Source organism: Lichenostomus cassidix, unplaced genomic scaffold, assembly GCF_008360975.1.
Source record: "Lichenostomus cassidix isolate B80296 unplaced genomic scaffold, HeHo_3.0 HiC_scaffold_40, whole genome shotgun sequence".
Lineage (NCBI taxonomy): Eukaryota > Metazoa > Chordata > Aves > Passeriformes > Meliphagidae > Lichenostomus > Lichenostomus cassidix.
In genome coordinates, this window is record NW_028147459.1 from 1,185,005 (window position 1) to 1,201,274 (window position 16,270).

The 16,270-nt window shown below is 50.4% G+C and overlaps 2 protein-coding genes and 2 long non-coding RNA genes across 10 annotated transcripts in view; 2 read left to right on the forward strand and 2 right to left on the reverse strand.

The window, feature by feature from the left end:
- The first annotated feature begins 1,751 nt into the window (after positions 1 to 1,751).
- On the forward strand, positions 1,752 to 3,814 carry LOC146422450 (uncharacterized). Of its 2 annotated transcripts, XR_014848150.1 has the most exons (5): positions 1,752 to 1,923; positions 2,294 to 2,794; positions 2,879 to 3,065; positions 3,439 to 3,492; positions 3,680 to 3,814. It is a non-coding gene; the product is annotated as an uncharacterized LOC146422450 (long non-coding RNA). The 2 variants fall into 2 exon arrangements; XR_014848151.1 differs by lacking the exons at positions 1,752 to 1,923; positions 3,439 to 3,492 and having other exon boundaries at positions 2,605 to 2,794; positions 2,879 to 3,097; positions 3,680 to 3,775.
- On the reverse strand, positions 2,541 to 8,224 carry BANF1 (barrier to autointegration nuclear assembly factor 1). 5 transcript variants are annotated; one of them, XR_014848142.1, is made up of 4 exons: positions 8,068 to 8,224; positions 6,785 to 6,915; positions 3,686 to 3,892; positions 2,541 to 2,605 (listed from the first exon to the last, which is right to left on the reverse strand). XR_014848142.1 is itself a non-coding variant. In XM_085046598.1 (3 exons), exons 2-3 carry the CDS (start codon positions 6,908 to 6,910, stop codon positions 3,746 to 3,748), a joined length of 273 nt encoding a protein of 90 aa, XP_084902724.1. In that variant the 5' UTR covers positions 6,911 to 6,915; positions 8,068 to 8,224; the 3' UTR covers positions 3,614 to 3,745. The 5 variants fall into 5 exon arrangements, 3 of the variants coding, with proteins under 3 accessions (XP_084902724.1, XP_084902725.1, XP_084902726.1); XR_014848143.1 differs by lacking the exon at positions 2,541 to 2,605 and adding an exon at positions 3,392 to 3,492 and having other exon boundaries at positions 3,680 to 3,892; XM_085046598.1 differs by lacking the exon at positions 2,541 to 2,605 and having other exon boundaries at positions 3,614 to 3,892.
- A 3,609-nt stretch (positions 8,225 to 11,833) lies between these two features.
- LOC146422452 (uncharacterized) lies at positions 11,834 to 13,336 on the forward strand. Of its 2 annotated transcripts, XR_014848174.1 has the most exons (6): positions 11,834 to 11,907; positions 12,109 to 12,163; positions 12,496 to 12,549; positions 12,887 to 12,953; positions 13,055 to 13,141; positions 13,282 to 13,336. It is a non-coding gene; the product is annotated as an uncharacterized LOC146422452 (long non-coding RNA). The 2 variants fall into 2 exon arrangements; XR_014848175.1 differs by lacking the exons at positions 11,834 to 11,907; positions 12,109 to 12,163; positions 12,496 to 12,549 and having other exon boundaries at positions 12,840 to 12,909.
- Positions 13,337 to 13,728: 392 nt separating this feature from the next.
- The window catches only part of TRMT112 (tRNA methyltransferase activator subunit 11-2), an 8,437-nt gene continuing 5,895 nt past the window's right edge, over positions 13,729 to 16,270 (reverse strand). Inside the window, exons 3-5 of the mRNA XM_085046588.1 lie at positions 15,722 to 15,814; positions 14,068 to 14,177; positions 13,729 to 13,817 (exon numbers count right to left, since the gene is read on the reverse strand). Of these exons, the coding sequence (XP_084902714.1) occupies positions 14,076 to 14,177; positions 15,722 to 15,814 (195 nt within the window). The 3' untranslated portion in view covers positions 13,729 to 13,817; positions 14,068 to 14,075. The remainder of the gene's footprint in view (positions 13,818 to 14,067; positions 14,178 to 15,721; positions 15,815 to 16,270) is intronic.

The window sequence follows — 16,270 nt, forward strand, 5'->3', positions numbered from 1 at the left end:
TCAGGGTGGAGCCGCTCTAGCCGAGCTCGCTGATGTGGGAGACGCGACTCGTCTGCTCTGGAGGACCGCGAAGAGCCGCTCTGGGATGCTTGGAGGTCCGACTTGTCTGCTCTGGAGGTCTCCCGGGCCGCTCTGGGATGCTTGGAGGTCTGACTTGTCTGCTCTGGAGGACCTGCGGATTCTTTGCGCCCCCCCAAAATCCCCTAAATCCCAAAATTTTCCCCCCAAATCCCAAATTTCTCCCCCCAAAATCCCAAATTTCTCCCCCAAAATCCCAAATTTTCCCCCCAAAATCCCAAATTTCTCCCCCAAAATCCCAATTTTTTCCCCCAAATCCCAAAATTTTCCCCCAATCCAAAATTTTTCCCCCAAATCCCAAATTTCTCCTCCCAAATCCCAAATTTTTCCCCCAAAATCCCAAATTTCTCCCCCCAAATCCCAAATTTCTCCCCCCAATTCCCAAATTTCCCCCCAATTCCCAAATTTCCCCCCCAATTCCCACATTTTCCCCCCAATTCCCAAATTTCCCCCCAATTCCCAAATTTCCCCCCCAATTCCCAAATTTCCCCCCCAATTCCCAAATTTCTCCCCCCAAATCCCAAATTTCTCCCCCAAAATCCAAAATTTCTCCCCAAATCCCAAATTTCCCCCCCAAATCCCAAATTTCTCCCCCCAAATCCAATTTTTTCCCCCCAAATCCCAAATTTCTGCCCCCAAATCCCAAATTTCTCCCCCCAAATCCCAAATTTCCTACCCCAAATCCCAAATTTCCCCCCCAAATCCTAAATTTCTCCCCCCAAATCCCAAATTTTTCCCCCAAATCCCAATTTTTGCCCCCAAATCCCAAATTTCTCCCCCAAATCCCAAATTTCTCCCCAAACCCAAAATTTTCCCCCCAAAATCCCAAATTTTTCCCCCAAAATCCCAAATTTTTCCCCCAAACTCAATTTCCCCCAAATCCCAAAGTTTTGCCCCAAAACCCCAAATTTCTCCCTCAAATCCCAAATTTCTCCCCAAAATCCCAATTTTTGCCCCCAAATCCCAATTTTTGCCCCCAATCCCAATTTTTTGCCCCAAATCCCAATGTTTTCCCCCAAAATCCAATTTCTCCCCAAAACCCCAATTTTTTGCCCCCAAAATCCCAAATTTCTCCCCCCCAGGGGCAGGACCCATCCGGATCCAGCACAGCAAAACTTTTATTGTTTAGAAAATCCTTTTACAAACAAACTGGAGGAGGGGGGGGGAGGGGAGCACCCCCAAAATAACAGCGATCCCCCCGCGGGGGGGGGAGGGGAGCACCCCAAAATTAACACAAACCTCCTCGGTAAAAAGGGGCTGCACCCCAAAATCCCACCCTAATGAATCCCTAATTAACACCAATTAGGGTCCTAATTAACACCAATGGGGTCCCCAAATCTGGTTCTGGGGTCCCTGTGGGGGTTTGAGGGTCCCCAGAGCTGGTTTTGGGGTCTCTGTGGGGGTTTTGGGGTCCCCAGAACTGGTTTTGGGGTCCCCAGAGCTGATTTTGGGGTCTCTGTGGGGGTTTTGGGGTCCCCAGAGCTGATTTTTGGGGTCCCCGAGGGGGTTTGGGGTCCCCAGAGCCAGTTTTGGGGGGCGAGTGAGCTGGTTTTGGGGTCCCCAGAGGTGGTTTTGGGGTCCCCAGAGGTGGTTTTGGGGTCCCCAAATCTGGTTCTGGGGTCCCCGAAGGTGTTGGGGTTCCCTAGAGCTGGAGTTTGGGGTCTCTCTGGGGGTTTTGGGGTCCCAGAGGTGGTTTTGGGGTCCCCAGAGCTGGTTTTGGGGTCTCTGTGGGGGTTTGGGGGTCCCCAGAGCTGATTTTTGGGGTCCCCAAATCTGGTTCTGGGGTCCATGAGGGTGTTGGGGTTCCCTAGAGCTGGTTTTGGGGTCCCCAGAGCTGGTTTTGGGGTCACTGTGGAGCTTTGGGGTCCCCAGAGCTGAATTTTGGGGTCTCTGTGGGGGTTTTGAGGTCCCCAGAGCTGATTTTTGGGGTCCTCAAATCTGGTTCTGGGGTCCCTGTGGGGGTTTGAGGGTCCCCAGAGCTGGTTTTGGAGTCCCCAGAGCTGATTTTTGGGATCCCCAAGGGGGTTGGAGGTCCCCAGAGGTGGTTTTGGGGTCCCCGGAGCTGATTTTGGGGTCACTGTGGAGCTTTGGGGTCCCCAGAACTGATTTTTGGGATCCCCAAGGGAGATGGAGGTACCCAGAGCTGAATTTTGGGGTCTCTGTGGGGGTTTTGGGGTCCCCGGAGCTGGTTTTGGAGTCCCTATGGGGCTTTGAGGGTCCCCAGAGCTGGTTTTGGGGTCCCAGAGCTGCTTTTGGGGTCCCCAGAGCTGCTTTTGGGGTCCCCAGAGCTGCTTTTGGGGTCCCCAGAGCTGCTTTTGGGGTCCACCAGCCCCTCCGAGGGATGTCCAGCAGCTGGAACTCGCCGGCAGTTTGGGCATTCCGTGGTTCCAGGATGGACTTTGGGGTACCAGGATGGGTTTTTGAGGTGCCAGGATGGGATTTTGGGATTCCAGGATGAAAGATTTTGGATACCAGGATGGATTTTGGGGTGCCAGGATGGGTTTTTGGGGTGCCAGGATATATTTCAGGGTGCCAGGATGGATTTTGGGGTACCAGGATAAAAGATTTCGTGGCGCCAGAATGAATTTTAGGATACCAGGATGGATTTTTAGGATGCCAGAATGAATCTTAGGATGCCAGGATGGGATTTTGGGGTACCAGGATGGATTTTTGAGGCGCCAGGATGGATTTGGGGTGCCAGGATGAAAGATTTTGGGTAGCAGGTTGGATTTCGTGGTGCCAGGATGGATTTTAGGATACCAGGATGAAAGATTTTGGGGATGCCAGGATGGGATTTCAGGGTGCCAGGATGGATTTTGGGGATACCAGGATGTATTTTAGGATGCCAGGATGGATTTTAGGATGCCAGGATGAGTTTTTGGGATACCAGCATGAATTTTGGGGTGCCAGGATGGGATTTTGGGGATGCCAGGATGGGTTTTTGGGGTACCAGAATGGATTTTTGGGATGCCAGGATATATTTCAGGGTGCCAGCATGAATTTTAGGATGCCAGGATGGGTTTTTGGGGTACCAGGATGAATTTTAGGGTGCCAGGATGGGATTTTTGGGGTGTCAGAATGAATTCTGTCAATGCCAGGATGGGATTTCGTGGCGCCAGAACGAAAGATTTCGGGCTGCCAGGATATATTTCAGGCTGCCAGGATGTATTTTAGGATGCCAGGATGGATTTTACGATGCCAGGATGGGTTTTTGGGGTACCAGGATGGGATTTTGGGGTGTCAGAATGAATTTTGGGATGCCAGGATGGGATTTCATGGCGCCAGAACGAAAGATTTTGGGCTGCCAGGACGTATTTCAGGCTGCCAGGATATATTTCGGGGTGCCAGGATATATTTCAGGATGCCAGGATGGGATTTTGGGGTGCCAGGATGGATTTTGGGGTGCCAGGATGGGTTTTTGGGGTGTCAGAATGAATTCTGTCGATGCCAGGATGGGATTTCGTGGCGCCAGAACGAAAGATTTTGGGCTGCCAGGATATATTTCAGGCTGCCAGGACATATTTCAGGCTGCCAGGACATATTTCAGGCTGCCAGGATATATTTCGGGGTGCCAGGATGTATTTCAGGATGCCAGGATGAGTTTTTGGGGTGCCAGGATGGATTTTGGGGTGCGGGGGGGGGTCAGGGGTGCCCGAATTCGGGGGGCTCAGAGGAAGGCGTCGCACCACTCGCGCAGGCAGCCCGAGCAGTCGCGGCTCTGTTTGGCGTTGGCTCCACACGTCTCCTTGAGCCACTCCCGGAACAGCTCCTCGTCCTTGCGCAGCACCAGGAACTGCCCCAGCACCACATAGGCCTGGGGAGGGGACAGGGGTGGGGACAGCAGTGTCACCAGGGGGTGGGGACATCCCTGAGGGTCGTTGTCACCCATCCCCAGTGACCCCGAGGTGACCTGTCCCACCCCAGCCCTGTGTTCCTAATGGTTTCTGATCATTATGGAGCACCAGGAGCTGCTCCAGGATCAGGGATGGGGACAGGGATGGGGACAGCAGTGTCACCAGGGGTTGGGGACATCGCTGAGGGTCATTAGAACTCCCCTCAGTGTCCCCAAGGGGGTCCTGTCCCACCTAACTTCCTCAGCTCCCAACAGCTCCTGATGCTTATGGAGCACCAGGAACTGCCCCAGCACCACGTAGGCCTGGGAGGGGACAGCAGTGTCACCAGGAGTGTCACCAGGAGTGTCACCAGGGGGTGGGGACATCCCTGAGGGTCATTAGAACTCCCCTCAGTGTCCCCAAGGGGGTTCTGTCCAACCCCAGCCCTGTGTTCCTAATGGTTTCTGATGCTTGTGGTGCACCAGGAGCTGCTCCAGGACCATAAACACCTGGGGAGGGGACAGGGGAGGGGACAGCAGTGTCACCAGGGGGTTGGGGACATCCCTCAGGGTCGTTGTCACCCATCCCGAGTGACCCTGAAGGTGTCCTGCCCCACCCCAGGCCCGTGTTCCCATGGCTTATGATGCTTATGGAGCACCAGGAGCTGCTCCAGGATCAGGGATGGGGACAGGGGTGGGGACAGCAGTGTCACCAGGGGGTTGGGGACATCGCTGAGGGTCATTAGAACTCCCCTCAGTGTCCCCAAGGGGGTTCTGTCCAACCCCAGCCCTGTGTTCCTAATGGTTTCTGATGCTTATAGAGAACCAGGAGCTGCTCCAGGACCATGAATGCCTGGGGTGGGGACAGGGATGGGGACAGCAGTGTCACCAGGGGTTGGGGACATCCCTAAGAGTCATTCAAACTCCCCTCAGTGTCCCCAAGGTACTCCTGTCCCCCCTAACTCCTCCTGTCACCAACAGCTCCTGATCCTTATGGAGCACCAGGAGCTGCTCCAGCACCACGTACGCCTGGGGAGGGCACAGGGGTGGGGACAGCAGTGTCACCAGGGGGTTGGGGACATCCCTGAGGGTCATTCAAACTCCCCTCAGTGTCCCCAAGGGGGTTCTGTCCAACCCCAGCCCTGTGTTCCTAATGGTTTCTAATCATTATGGAGAACCAGGAGCTGCTCCAGGACCATGAATGCCTGGGGAGGGGACAGCAGTGTCACCAGGAGTGTCACCAGGGGTTGGGGACATCTCTAAGAGTCATTGAAACTCCCCACAGTGTCCCCAAGGTGCTCCTGTCCCCCCTAACTCCTCCTGTCACCAACAGCTCCTGATCCTTATGGAGCACCAGGAGCTGCTCCAGGACCATAAACACCTGGGGAGGGGACAGGGATGGGGACAGCAGTGTCACCAGGGGTTGGGGACATCTCTAAGAGTCATTGAAACTCCCCTCAGTGTCCCCAAGGTGCTCCTGTCCCCCCTAACTCCTCCTGTCACCAACAGCTCCTGATCCCTATGGAGCACCAGGAGCTGCTCCAGGACCCTGAATGCCTGGGGAGGGGACAGGGATGGGGACAGGGGTGGGGACAGCAGTGTCACCAGGGGGTTGGGGACATCCCTGAGGGTCATTCGAACTCCCCTCAGTGTCCCCAAGGTGCTCCTGTCCCCCTAACTCCTCCTGTCACCAACAGATCCTGATCCCTATGGAGCACCAGGAGCTGCTCCAGCACCACGAATGACTGGGGAGGGGACAGCAGTGTCACCAGCAGTGTCACCAGGGGTTGGGGACATCCCTGAGGGTCATTGTCACCCATCCCGAGTGACCCCGAGGTGACCTGTCCCACCCCAGCCCCGTGTTCCCATGGCTTATGATGCTTATGGAGCACCAGGAGCTGCTCCAGCACCTGGGGAGGGGACAGGGGTTGAGACAGCAGTGTCACCAGGGGGTTGGGGACATCCCTGAGGGTCATTAGAACTCCCCTCAGTGTCCCCAAGGGGGTTCTGTCCCACCTAACTTCCTCAGCTCCCAACAGCTCCTGATCCCTATGGAGCACCAGGAGCTGCCCCAGCACCACATAGGCCTGGGGAGGGGACAGCAGTGTCACCAGGAGTGTCACCAGGAGTGTCACCAGGGGGTGGGGACATCCCTGAGGGTCATTGTCACCCATCCCGAGTGACCCTGAAGGTGACCTGTCCCACCCCAGCCCTGTGTTCCTAATGGTTTCTGATCATTATGGAGCACCAGGAGCTGCTCCAGGATCAGGAATGGGGACAGGGGTGGGGACAGCAGTGTCACCAGGGGGTTGGGGACATCACTGAGGGTCATTAGAACTCCCCTCAGTGTCCCCAAGGGGGTTCTGTCCAACCCCAGCCCTGTGTTCCTAATGGTTTCTGATGCTTGTTGAGCACCAGGAGCTGCTCCAGCACCTGGGGAGGGGACAGGGGTGGGGACAGCAGTGTCACCAGGGGTTGGGGACATCCCTAAGGGTCATTCAAACTCCCCTCAGTGTCCCCAAGGCGCTCCTGTCCCCCCTAACTCCTCCTGTCACCAACAGCTCCTGATCCCTATGGAGCACCAGGAGCTGCTCCAGGACCCTGAATGCCTGGGGAGGGGACAGGGATGGGGACAGGGGTGGGGACAGCAGTGTCACCAGGGGGTTGGGGACATCCCTAAGGGTCATTCAAACTCCCCTCAGTGTCCCCAAGGTGCTCCTGTCCCCCTGTCCCCAACAGCTCTCTCTCCTCACAGAGCACCAGGAACGTCCCCAAGCCACAGGGATGTCACCAGGGGTTGGGGACATCCTGTCCCAGCGTGTCCCCAGTGTCCCCCCGTTGTCCCAGCGTGTCCCCAGTGTCCCCAAGTGGCACCTTGTCAAAGCCCTTCTCCTCCAGCTTCCTGCCCAGCACGTCCCCAATGCCAGCCAAGGTCCCCACCGGCTTGTCACCCATCGGCTCGGCCACGAAGTCCCTGTGCTTCTGGGACGTCGACGACATGGTGCCTGGGGACAGCAGGGGACAGTGAGGGGACAGGGAGGGACAGTGAGGGACAGGGAGGGGACAGGGAGGGACAGCAGGGGACAGTGAGGGACAGGGAGGGACAGCAGGGGACGGGGAGGGACAGCAGGGGACAGGGAGGGACAGTGGAGAACAGGAGGAGACGGGAGGGACAGTGAGGGACAGGGAGGGACAGGGAGGGGATAGGGAGGGACAGCAGGGGACAGGGAGGGACAGTGAGGGACAGGGAGGGGACAGCAGGGGACAGGGAGGGGACAGGGAAGGGACAGGGATGGGACACGGGGACAGTGAGGGACAGGGAGGGGACAGCAGGGGACAGGGAGGGGATAGTGAGGGACAGGGAGGGACAGTGAGGGGACACAGGGACAGCTCAGAGGTCCTGGTGCTTTGGTGATGTGGAGGACGTCATGCCTGGGGACACTGAGGGGACATCGAGTGGACATTGAGGGGACAGCGAGGGGATATTGAGGGGACAGGGAGAGGACAGGGAGGGACAGGGAGGGGATGTTGAGGGGACATCATTGAGGGGACAGTGAGGGGACAGCGTGGGGACAGGGAGGGGACATCATTGAGGGGACATGGAGGGGACAGGGAGGGACAGGGAGGGGACATCATTGAGGGGACAGTGTGGGGAGATTGAGGGGACGGGGAGGGGACATTGAGGGGACACTGAAGGGACACTGAAGGGACACTGAGGAGACACTAAAGGGGACAGTGAGGGGACATCATTGAGGGGACAGTGAGGGACAGTGTGGGGACATGGAGGGGACACTGAGGGAACACTAAAGGGGACATTAAAGGGACACTGAGGGGGACAGTGAGGGGACACTGAGGGGACACTAAAGGCGACATTAAGGGGACACTGAAGGGACACTAAAGGCGACACTAAGAGGACACTGAGGGAACACTGAGGGAACACTAAAGGCGACACTAAGGGGACACCGAAGCGACACTGAGGCGACACCGAGGCGACACTCCAGGCCCTCCCTCCCCTCACAGCCTCCCCTCCCCCCTCCCGCCCCTCCAGCCCTTCCCGCCGCTCCCCTCCCCCCTCCCCACCCCTCCCCACCCCTTAATGTCCCCTCCGTGTCCCCTCAGTGTCCCCTCAGTGTCCCCAAAGTCCCCTCAGGCCTCACCGTCCCCTCAGCCGCTCCAACCGCCGCTCCCGCCTCAGGCCGCCGCCGCCGCTGCGCGCTGACGTCACTTCCGCCCGCCGCCGCCGGAAACCAGCGAGGCGGGGAGGCGGAAGGAGCGCCGCGAGAGGCGCTCTGGGATCATAGAGAGGGGTTGGTCCTCCCAGGTGTATCCCGGGTCCTCCCAGGTGATGCGGAATTCCCGGGAAAAATTCCAGGTGATCCGGAATTGTTGGAAAAAATTCCTGGTGATCCCTGGAGGCCGAAAAACATCCTCCCGGAGCTTCCCGAATTGCAGGAGAGCTTCTCCAGGTGTTTCCAAAAAAATTCCCCAAAATCTCCGATTTTTTCTCCCCAAAATCCCCCAAAAAAATCTCAAATTTTCTCCCAAAAATTCTTTATTTCAAATGTTTTCCTTTCCATCCGACCGGATTTTTCACCCGGAGGAGCAGCGGAGAGGTGAAAATTAGGGATTTTGGCGGGAAAAAAAGGGAATTTTTTAATTGGATTTGTGGGAAAAATTCAAAATATTTGAATGGAAAATTCCAAATTCAAATCTCCAAAATAGTTGGAGATTTTTGGGGAAAAAAGGGAATTTTGGGGCAAAAAAAGGGAATTTTTTTTGGAAAATAATGGTGAGATTTGGGGGCAAAAATGGGAGATATTGAGGCAAAAAAAGGGAATTTTGGGGGCAAAAAAAGGGATTTTTTTTGGAAAATAATGGTGAGATTTGGGGAAAAAAATGGGAGATTTTGGGGCAAAAAAGGGAATTTTTGAAGGAAAATAATGGTGAGATTTGGGGAAAAAAACAGCCGATTTTGAGGCAAAAAAAAGGGAATTTTGGGGGCAAAAAAAGGGAATTTTGGGGGCAAAAAAAGGGAATTTTTGGAGGAAAATAATGGTGAGATTTGGGGGAAAAATCAGGAGATTTTGGGGAAAAATAAGGGAATTTTTTTAGGAAAATAATGGTGAGATTTGGGAAAAAAAAGGAGATTTTGAGGCAAAAAAAAGGGAATTTTGGGGGCAAAAAAAGGGAATTTTTGGAGGAAAATAATGGTGAGATTTGGAAAAAAAATCAGGAGATTTTGGGGCAAAAAAGGGAATTTTTTTAGGAAAATAATGGTGAGATTTGGGAAAAAAATCAGGAGATTTTGGAGCAAAATAAGGGAATTTTTGGGCAAAAAAATTGAATTTTTGGAGGAAAATAATGGTGAGATTTGGGAAAAAAATCAGGAGATTTTGGGGAAAAAAAAGGGAATTTTTGGAGGAAAATAATGGTGAGATTTGGGGAAAAAAAAGGAGATTTTGGGGCAAAAAAAGGGAATTTTGGGAGCAAAAAAAGGGAATTTTTTTTGGAAAATAATGGTGAGATTTGGGGAAAAAATCAGGAGATTTTGGGGCAAAAAAAGGGATTTTTTTTGGAAAATAATGGTGAGATTTGGGGGAAAAAATCAGGAGATTTTTGGGGCAAAATAAGGGAATTTTTGGGCAAAAAAATTGAATTTTTGGAGGAAAATAATGGTGAGATTTGGGAAAAAAATCAGGAGATTTTGGAGCAAAATAAGAGAATTTTGGGGGCAAAAAAATTGAATTTTTTTTGGAAAATAATGGTGAGATTTAGGGAAAAAAAAGGAGATTTGGGGGCAAAAAAGGGAATTTTGGGGGCAAAAAAAGGGATTTTTTTTGGAAAATAATGGTGAGATTTGGGGGAAAAAATCAGGAGATTTTGGGGCAAAAAAAGGGAATTTTGGGGCAAAAAAAGGGAATTTTTGGAGGAAAATAATGGTGAGATTTGGGGGAAAAAATCAGGAGATTTTGAGGCAAAAAAAAGGGATTTTTTTTTGGAAAATAATGGTGAGATTTGGGAAAAAAAAGGAAATTTTGGGGGCAAAAAAGGGGAATTTTTGGAGGAAAATAATGGTGAGATTTGGGGGTAAAAATGGGAGATATTGAGGCAAAAAAATGGAATTTTGGGAGCAAAAAAATTGAATTTTTGGAGGAAAATAATGGTGAGATTTGGGAAAAAATCAGGAGATTTTGGGGAAAAATAAGGGAATTTTTTTGGAAAATAATGGTGAGATTTGGGGGAAAAATGGGAGATATTGAGGCAAAAAAAGGGAATTTTGGGAGCAAAAAAAGGGAATTTTTGGAGGAAAAAAATCAGGAGATTTTGGAGCAAAATAAGAGAATTTTTGGGCAAAAAAATTGAATTTTTGGAGGAAAATAATGGTGAGATTTGGGGAAAAATCGAGATTTGGAAATTTGGGAAAAAAGGGGAATTTGGGGGAAAAAAGGAAAATTTTGGAGAAAAAGAGAATTATGCAAATGAAGGCAAATCAGACACAAACAGGTATTTAAATAAAAATACAGATTAATTAGCATCTTTAATATGCAAATGATATGCAAATGAAGCTCACAGGCCACGCCCCCAGACTCAGCGGGGAGGAGGAAATTTTGGGGTAAATTGGGGTAAATTCAGGTGAAATTTTGGACTAAAATTCAGGGTAAATTTGGGTGAAATTTTGGGGTAAATTCAGATGAAATTTTGCGGTAAAATTCAGGGTAAATTCAGGTGAAATTCAGGTGAAATTTTGGGGTGAAATTCAGGTGAAATTTTGGGGTAAAATTCAGGTGAAACTGGGGAAAAATTCAAGGTAAATTGGGGTAAATTCAGGTGAAATTTTGGGGTAAATTTAGGTGAAATTGGGGTAAAATTCAGGTGAAATTGGGGCAAATTCAGCTGAAATTCAGGTGAAATTTTGGGGTAAATTCAGCTGAAATTGAGGCAAATTCAGGGTAAATTCAGGTGAAATTGGGGTAAATTCAGATGGAATTTTGGGCTAAAACTGCAGAAATTTGGGGTAAAATTCAAGGTAAATTGGGCTAAATTCAGGTGAAATTGGGGTAAATTCAGGTAAAATTGAGGTAAATTCAGGTGAAATTGGGGGGTAAAACTGCAGAAATTTGGGGTAAAATTCAGGGTAAATTGGGGTAAATTCAGGTGAAATTTTGGGGAAAATTCAGGTAAAATTGGGGTAAATTCAGGTGAAATTTTGGGGAAAATTCAGGTAAAATTGGGGTAAATTCAGGGTAAATTCAGGTAAAATTGAGGTAAATTCAGGTGAAATTTTGGGAAAAATTCAGGTGAACTTTGGGGTAAATTCAGGTAAAATTGGGGTTAATTCAGGTGAAATTCAGGTGAAAGTTTGGGTAAAATTCAGGTGAAATTTTGTGGTAAATTCAGGTGAAATTGGGGTAAAATTTAGATGAAATTTTGGGGTAAAATTCAGGGTAAATTTGGGTAAATTCAGATGAAATTTTGGGGTAAATCCAGGTGAAATTTTGGGGTAAAATTCAGGGGAAATTGGGGTAAATTCAGGTGAAATTTTGTGGTAAATTCAGGGTAAATTGGGGTAAAATTCAGATGAAATTTTGGGGTAAATTCAGGGTAAATTTGGGTAAATTCAGGTGAAATTTTGGGGTAAAATCAGGTGAAATTGGGGTAAAATTCAGGTGAAATTGGGGTAAATTCAGCTGAAATTCAGGTGAAATTTTGGGGTAAATTCAGGTGAAATTGAGGCAAATTCAGGGTAAATTCAGGTGAAATTTTGGGGTAAAACTGCAGAAATTTGGGGTAAAACTCAGGGTAAATCAGGGTAAATTCAGGTGAAATTTAGGTGAAATTTTGGGGTAAATTTAGGGTAAATTCAGGTGAAATTTTGGGCTAAAACTGCAGAAATTTTGGGTAAAATTCAGGGTAAATTGGGGTAAATTCAGGTGAAATTTTGGGGTAAATTCAGGTGAAATTGGGGAAAAATTCAAGGTAAATTGGGGTAAATTCAGGTGAAATTTTGGGATAAAATTCAGGATAAATTTTGGGGTAAATTCAGGTAAAATTGAGGTAAATTCAGGGTAAATTCAGGTGAAATTTTGGGGTAAATTTAGGTGAAATTCAGGGTAAATTCAGGGTAAATTCAGGTAAAATTGAGGTAAATTCAGGTGAAATTTTGGGAAAAATTCAGGTGAAATTTGGGGTAAATTCAGGTAAAATTGGGGTAAATTCAGCTGAAATTCAGGTGAAATTTTGGGGTAAATTCAGGTGAAATTTTGTGGTAAATTCAGGTGAAATTGGGGTAAAATTCAGATGAAATTTTGGGGTAAAATTCAGGGTAAATTTGGGTAAATTCAGATGAAATTTTGGGGTAAATCCAGGTGAAATTCAGGTGAAATTTTGGGGTAAAATTCAGATAAAATTGGGGTAAATTCAGGTGAAATTGGGGAAAAATTCAGGTGAAATTGGGGTAAATTCAGGGTAAATTGGGGTAAATTCAGGTGAAATTTTGGGGTAAATTCAGGTGAAATTGGGGCAAATTCAGGTGAAATTCAGGTGAAATTTTGGGAAAAATTCAGGGGAAATTGGGCTAAATTCAGGTGAAATTGGGGAAAAATTCAAGGTAAATTGTGGTAAATTCAGGTGAAATTCAGGTGAAATTTTGGGGTAAAATTCAGGATAAATTTTGGGGTAAATTCAGGTAAAATTGAGGTAAATTCAGGTGAAATTTTGGGGTAAAACTGCAGAAATTTGGGGTAAAATTCAGGGTAAATTTAGGTGAAATTGGGGGAAATTCAGGGTAAATTCAGGTGAAATTTTGGAGTAGATTTTGGGGTAAAATTCAGGGTAAATTGGGGTAAATTCAGGTGAAATTTTGTGGTAAATTCAGGTGAAATTGGGGAAAAATTCAGGTGAAATTTTGGGGTAAATTCAGGTCAAATTGAAGTGAAATTTTGGGGTAAAATTCAGGTGAAATTGGGGTAAATTCAGGTGAAATTTTGGGGTAAATTCAGGTGAAATTGGGGTAAATTCAGGTGAAATTTTGGGGTAAATTCAGGTGAAATTGGGGAAAAATTCAGGTGAAATTTTGGGATAAAATTCAGGATAAATTTTGGGGTAAATTCAGGTAAAATTGAGGTAAATTCAGGATAAATTCAGGTGAAATTGGGGTAAATTCGGGTGAAATTTTGGGGTAAAACTGCAGAAATTTGGGGTAAAATTCAGGGTAAATCGGGGTAAATTCAGGTGAATTTTTGGGGTAAATTTAGGTGAAATTGGGGTAAATTCAGGGTAAATTCAGGTAAAATTGAGATAAATTCAGGTAAAATTGAGATAAATTCAGTGAAATTTTGGGGTAAATTCAGGTAAAATTGGGGTAAATTCAGCTGAAATTCAGGTGAAATTTTGGGGTAAAATCAGGTGAAATTGGGGAAAAATTCAAGGTAAATTGTGGTAAATTCAGGGTAAATCGGGGTGAATTCAGGTGAAATTCTGGTGAAATTCTGGGAAAAATTCAGGTGAAATTTTGGGGTAAATTCAGGTAAAATTGAGGTAAATTCAGGTGAAATTTTGGGGTAAATTCAGGTAAAATTGAGGTAAATTCAGCTGAAATTTTGGGCTAAAACCACAGAAATTTGGGGTAAATTCAGGTAAAATTGGGGTAAATTCAGCCGAAATCCAAGTGAAATTTCGGGCTAAAACCGCAGAAATTTGGGGTAAAATTCAGCTGACATTTTGGGCTAAACCCGCAGAAATTTGGGCTAAATTCAGGGTAAATTTGGGCTAAATTCAGCTCAAATCCAACTGAAATCTTGAGCTAAAACCCACAAAAATTCAGGATTTCCCCCACCGCAATCCATCCTTTATTAAAGAAGAGGCTCAGGCAGTTTTGGGGATCCCTGCCCAGGAATTTGGGGGTCCCAGGGGGGGGTTCAGGACCCCTGCCCGGGAATTTGGGGGTCCCAGGGGGGGTTCAGGACCCCTGCCCGGGAATTTTTGGGGTCCCAGGGGGGGTTCAGGACCCCTGCCCAGGAATTTGGGGGTCCCAGGGGGGGTTCAGAACCCCTGCCCAGGAATTTGGGGGTCCCAGGGGGGGTTCAGGACCCCTGCCCGGGAATTTGGGGGTCCCAGAGGGGGTTCAGGACCCCTGCCCGGGAATTTTTGGGGTCCCAGGGGGGGTTCAGGTCTCCTCCTCGCTCAGCAGCATGTTGGGGATCCCCCTGGAGATGGGGAAGCGACGCCCCGAGTCGGGACAGAGCAGAGCTCCTTCCTGCACCTCCACCTGCCAGGAAATTGGGGGGAAATCAGATTTGGGGACACCCGGGGTTGGGGACACCTGAGATTTGGGGACACCTGGGGTTGGGGACACCTGGGGTTGGGGACACCTGGGGTTGGGGACACTGAGATTTGGGGACACCTGGGGTTGGGGACACCTGGGGTTGGGGACACCTGGGGTTGGGGACAGCCCAGATTTGGGGATCCTCAGGATTTGGGGACATCTGGGATTTGGGGACCCCTGGGATTGGGGACACCTGGAGTTGGGGACACCTGGGATTGGGGACACCCCTCTCAGGGGGATCCCCCAGATTTGGGGACACCTGGAGTTGGGGATCCCCAGGACTGGGGACACCCCTCTCAGGGGGATCCCTGAGATTTGGGGACATCTGGGATTTGGGGATCCCCCTGGAGATGGGGAAGCGACGCCCCGAGTCGGGACAGAGCAGAGCTCCTTCCTGCACCTCCACCTGCCGGGAAATTGGGGGAAATCAGATTTGGGGACATCTGGGGTTTGGGGACACCTGAGATTTGGGGACACCTGGGGTTGCGGACCCCTGAGATTTGGGGACACCTGGGGTTGGGGACAGCCCAGATTTGGGGACACCTGAGATTTGGGGACACCTGGGGTTGGGGACAACCCAGATTTGGGGACACCCATCCCTGAGATTTGGGGACACCTGGGGTTGGGGACAGCCCAGATTGGGGGATCCCCAGGATTTGGGGACATCTGGGATTTGGGGACCCCTGGGATTGGGGACACCTGGAGTTGGGGATCCCCAGGACTGGGGACACCCCTCTCAGGGGGATCCCTGAGATTTGGGGACATCTGGGATTTGGGGATCCCCCTGGAGATGGGGAAGCGACGCCCCGAGTCGGGACAGAGCAGAGCTCCTTCCTGCACCTCCACCTGCCAGGGGGGAAATTGGGGGGAAATCAGATTTGGGGACATCTGGGGTTGGGGACAGTTCCCTCAGGGGGATCCTCAAAATTTGGGGACACCTGGGGTTGGGGACACTGAGATTTGGGGACACCTGGGGTTGCGGACCCCTGAGATTTGGGGACACCTGGGGTTGGGGACAGCCCAGATTGGGGGATCCTCAGGATTTGGGGACATCTGGGATTTGGGGACATCTGGGATTTGAGGACCCCCGGGATTGGGGACACCTGGGATTGGGGACACCTGGGGTTGGGGACACTGAGATTTGGGGACACCTGGGGTTGGGGACACTCCTCTCAGGGGGATCCCCGAGATTTGGGGACCCCCGGGGTTGGGGACACCTGGGATTTGGGGACATCTGGGCTTGGGGACAGTCCCTTCAGGGGGAACCCTGGGCTTGGGGACACCTGGGCTTGGGGACCCCCAGATTTGGGGACAACCTCCTCAGGGGGACCCTCGGGCTTGGGGACAGCCCCCTTTTTCGGGACCCCCGAGATTTGGGGACAGCCCCCTCAGCTCCCCCGAGATTTGGGGACATCTGGGCTTGGGGACAGTCCCCCCAGAGGGCCCCCCAGATTTTGGGGACCCCCCGAATTTGGGGACAGCCTCACCTCGAGCAGCACGTGGTGCACGCGGCGCAGGAAGTCCTCGTTGTCCTCGTAGTTGGGGACAGGCTGGGGGGGCAGCTCGGAGGGGTGACCCAGCTTTTGGGGGGCACAGGGGGGGTTAGGGACCCCCAAAAATGGGGAGTGAACCCCAAAAAACGGGGCTGGTTTGGGGTTTTTTGTCCCAAAATTGTAAAGTTCCAATTTTTTGGGGATTTTTTTGGGATTGTCCCAGATTTAGGAATTCTCAAAAGTCGGGACCCCCAAATTGGGGATCCTCAAAATGCTCAGGGACCCCCCCAAATTGGGGACACCCCAAAATCAGAGCGACCCCCCCAAATTGGGGACACCCCAAAGGTAAGACCCCCAGGACCCCCCAACAGCAAACCCCCGAAATTGAGAGTGCTGAGACCCCAAAACCCCCAAAAATGACCCCAAAACCGGAACCCAAACCCCACATGGATCCCCAAAAAGGACCCCAAAATCCCCAAAAAGGACCCCAAAACCCCAAAATGGAACCCAAAGCCCACCAGGGATCCCCCAAACCACCCCAAA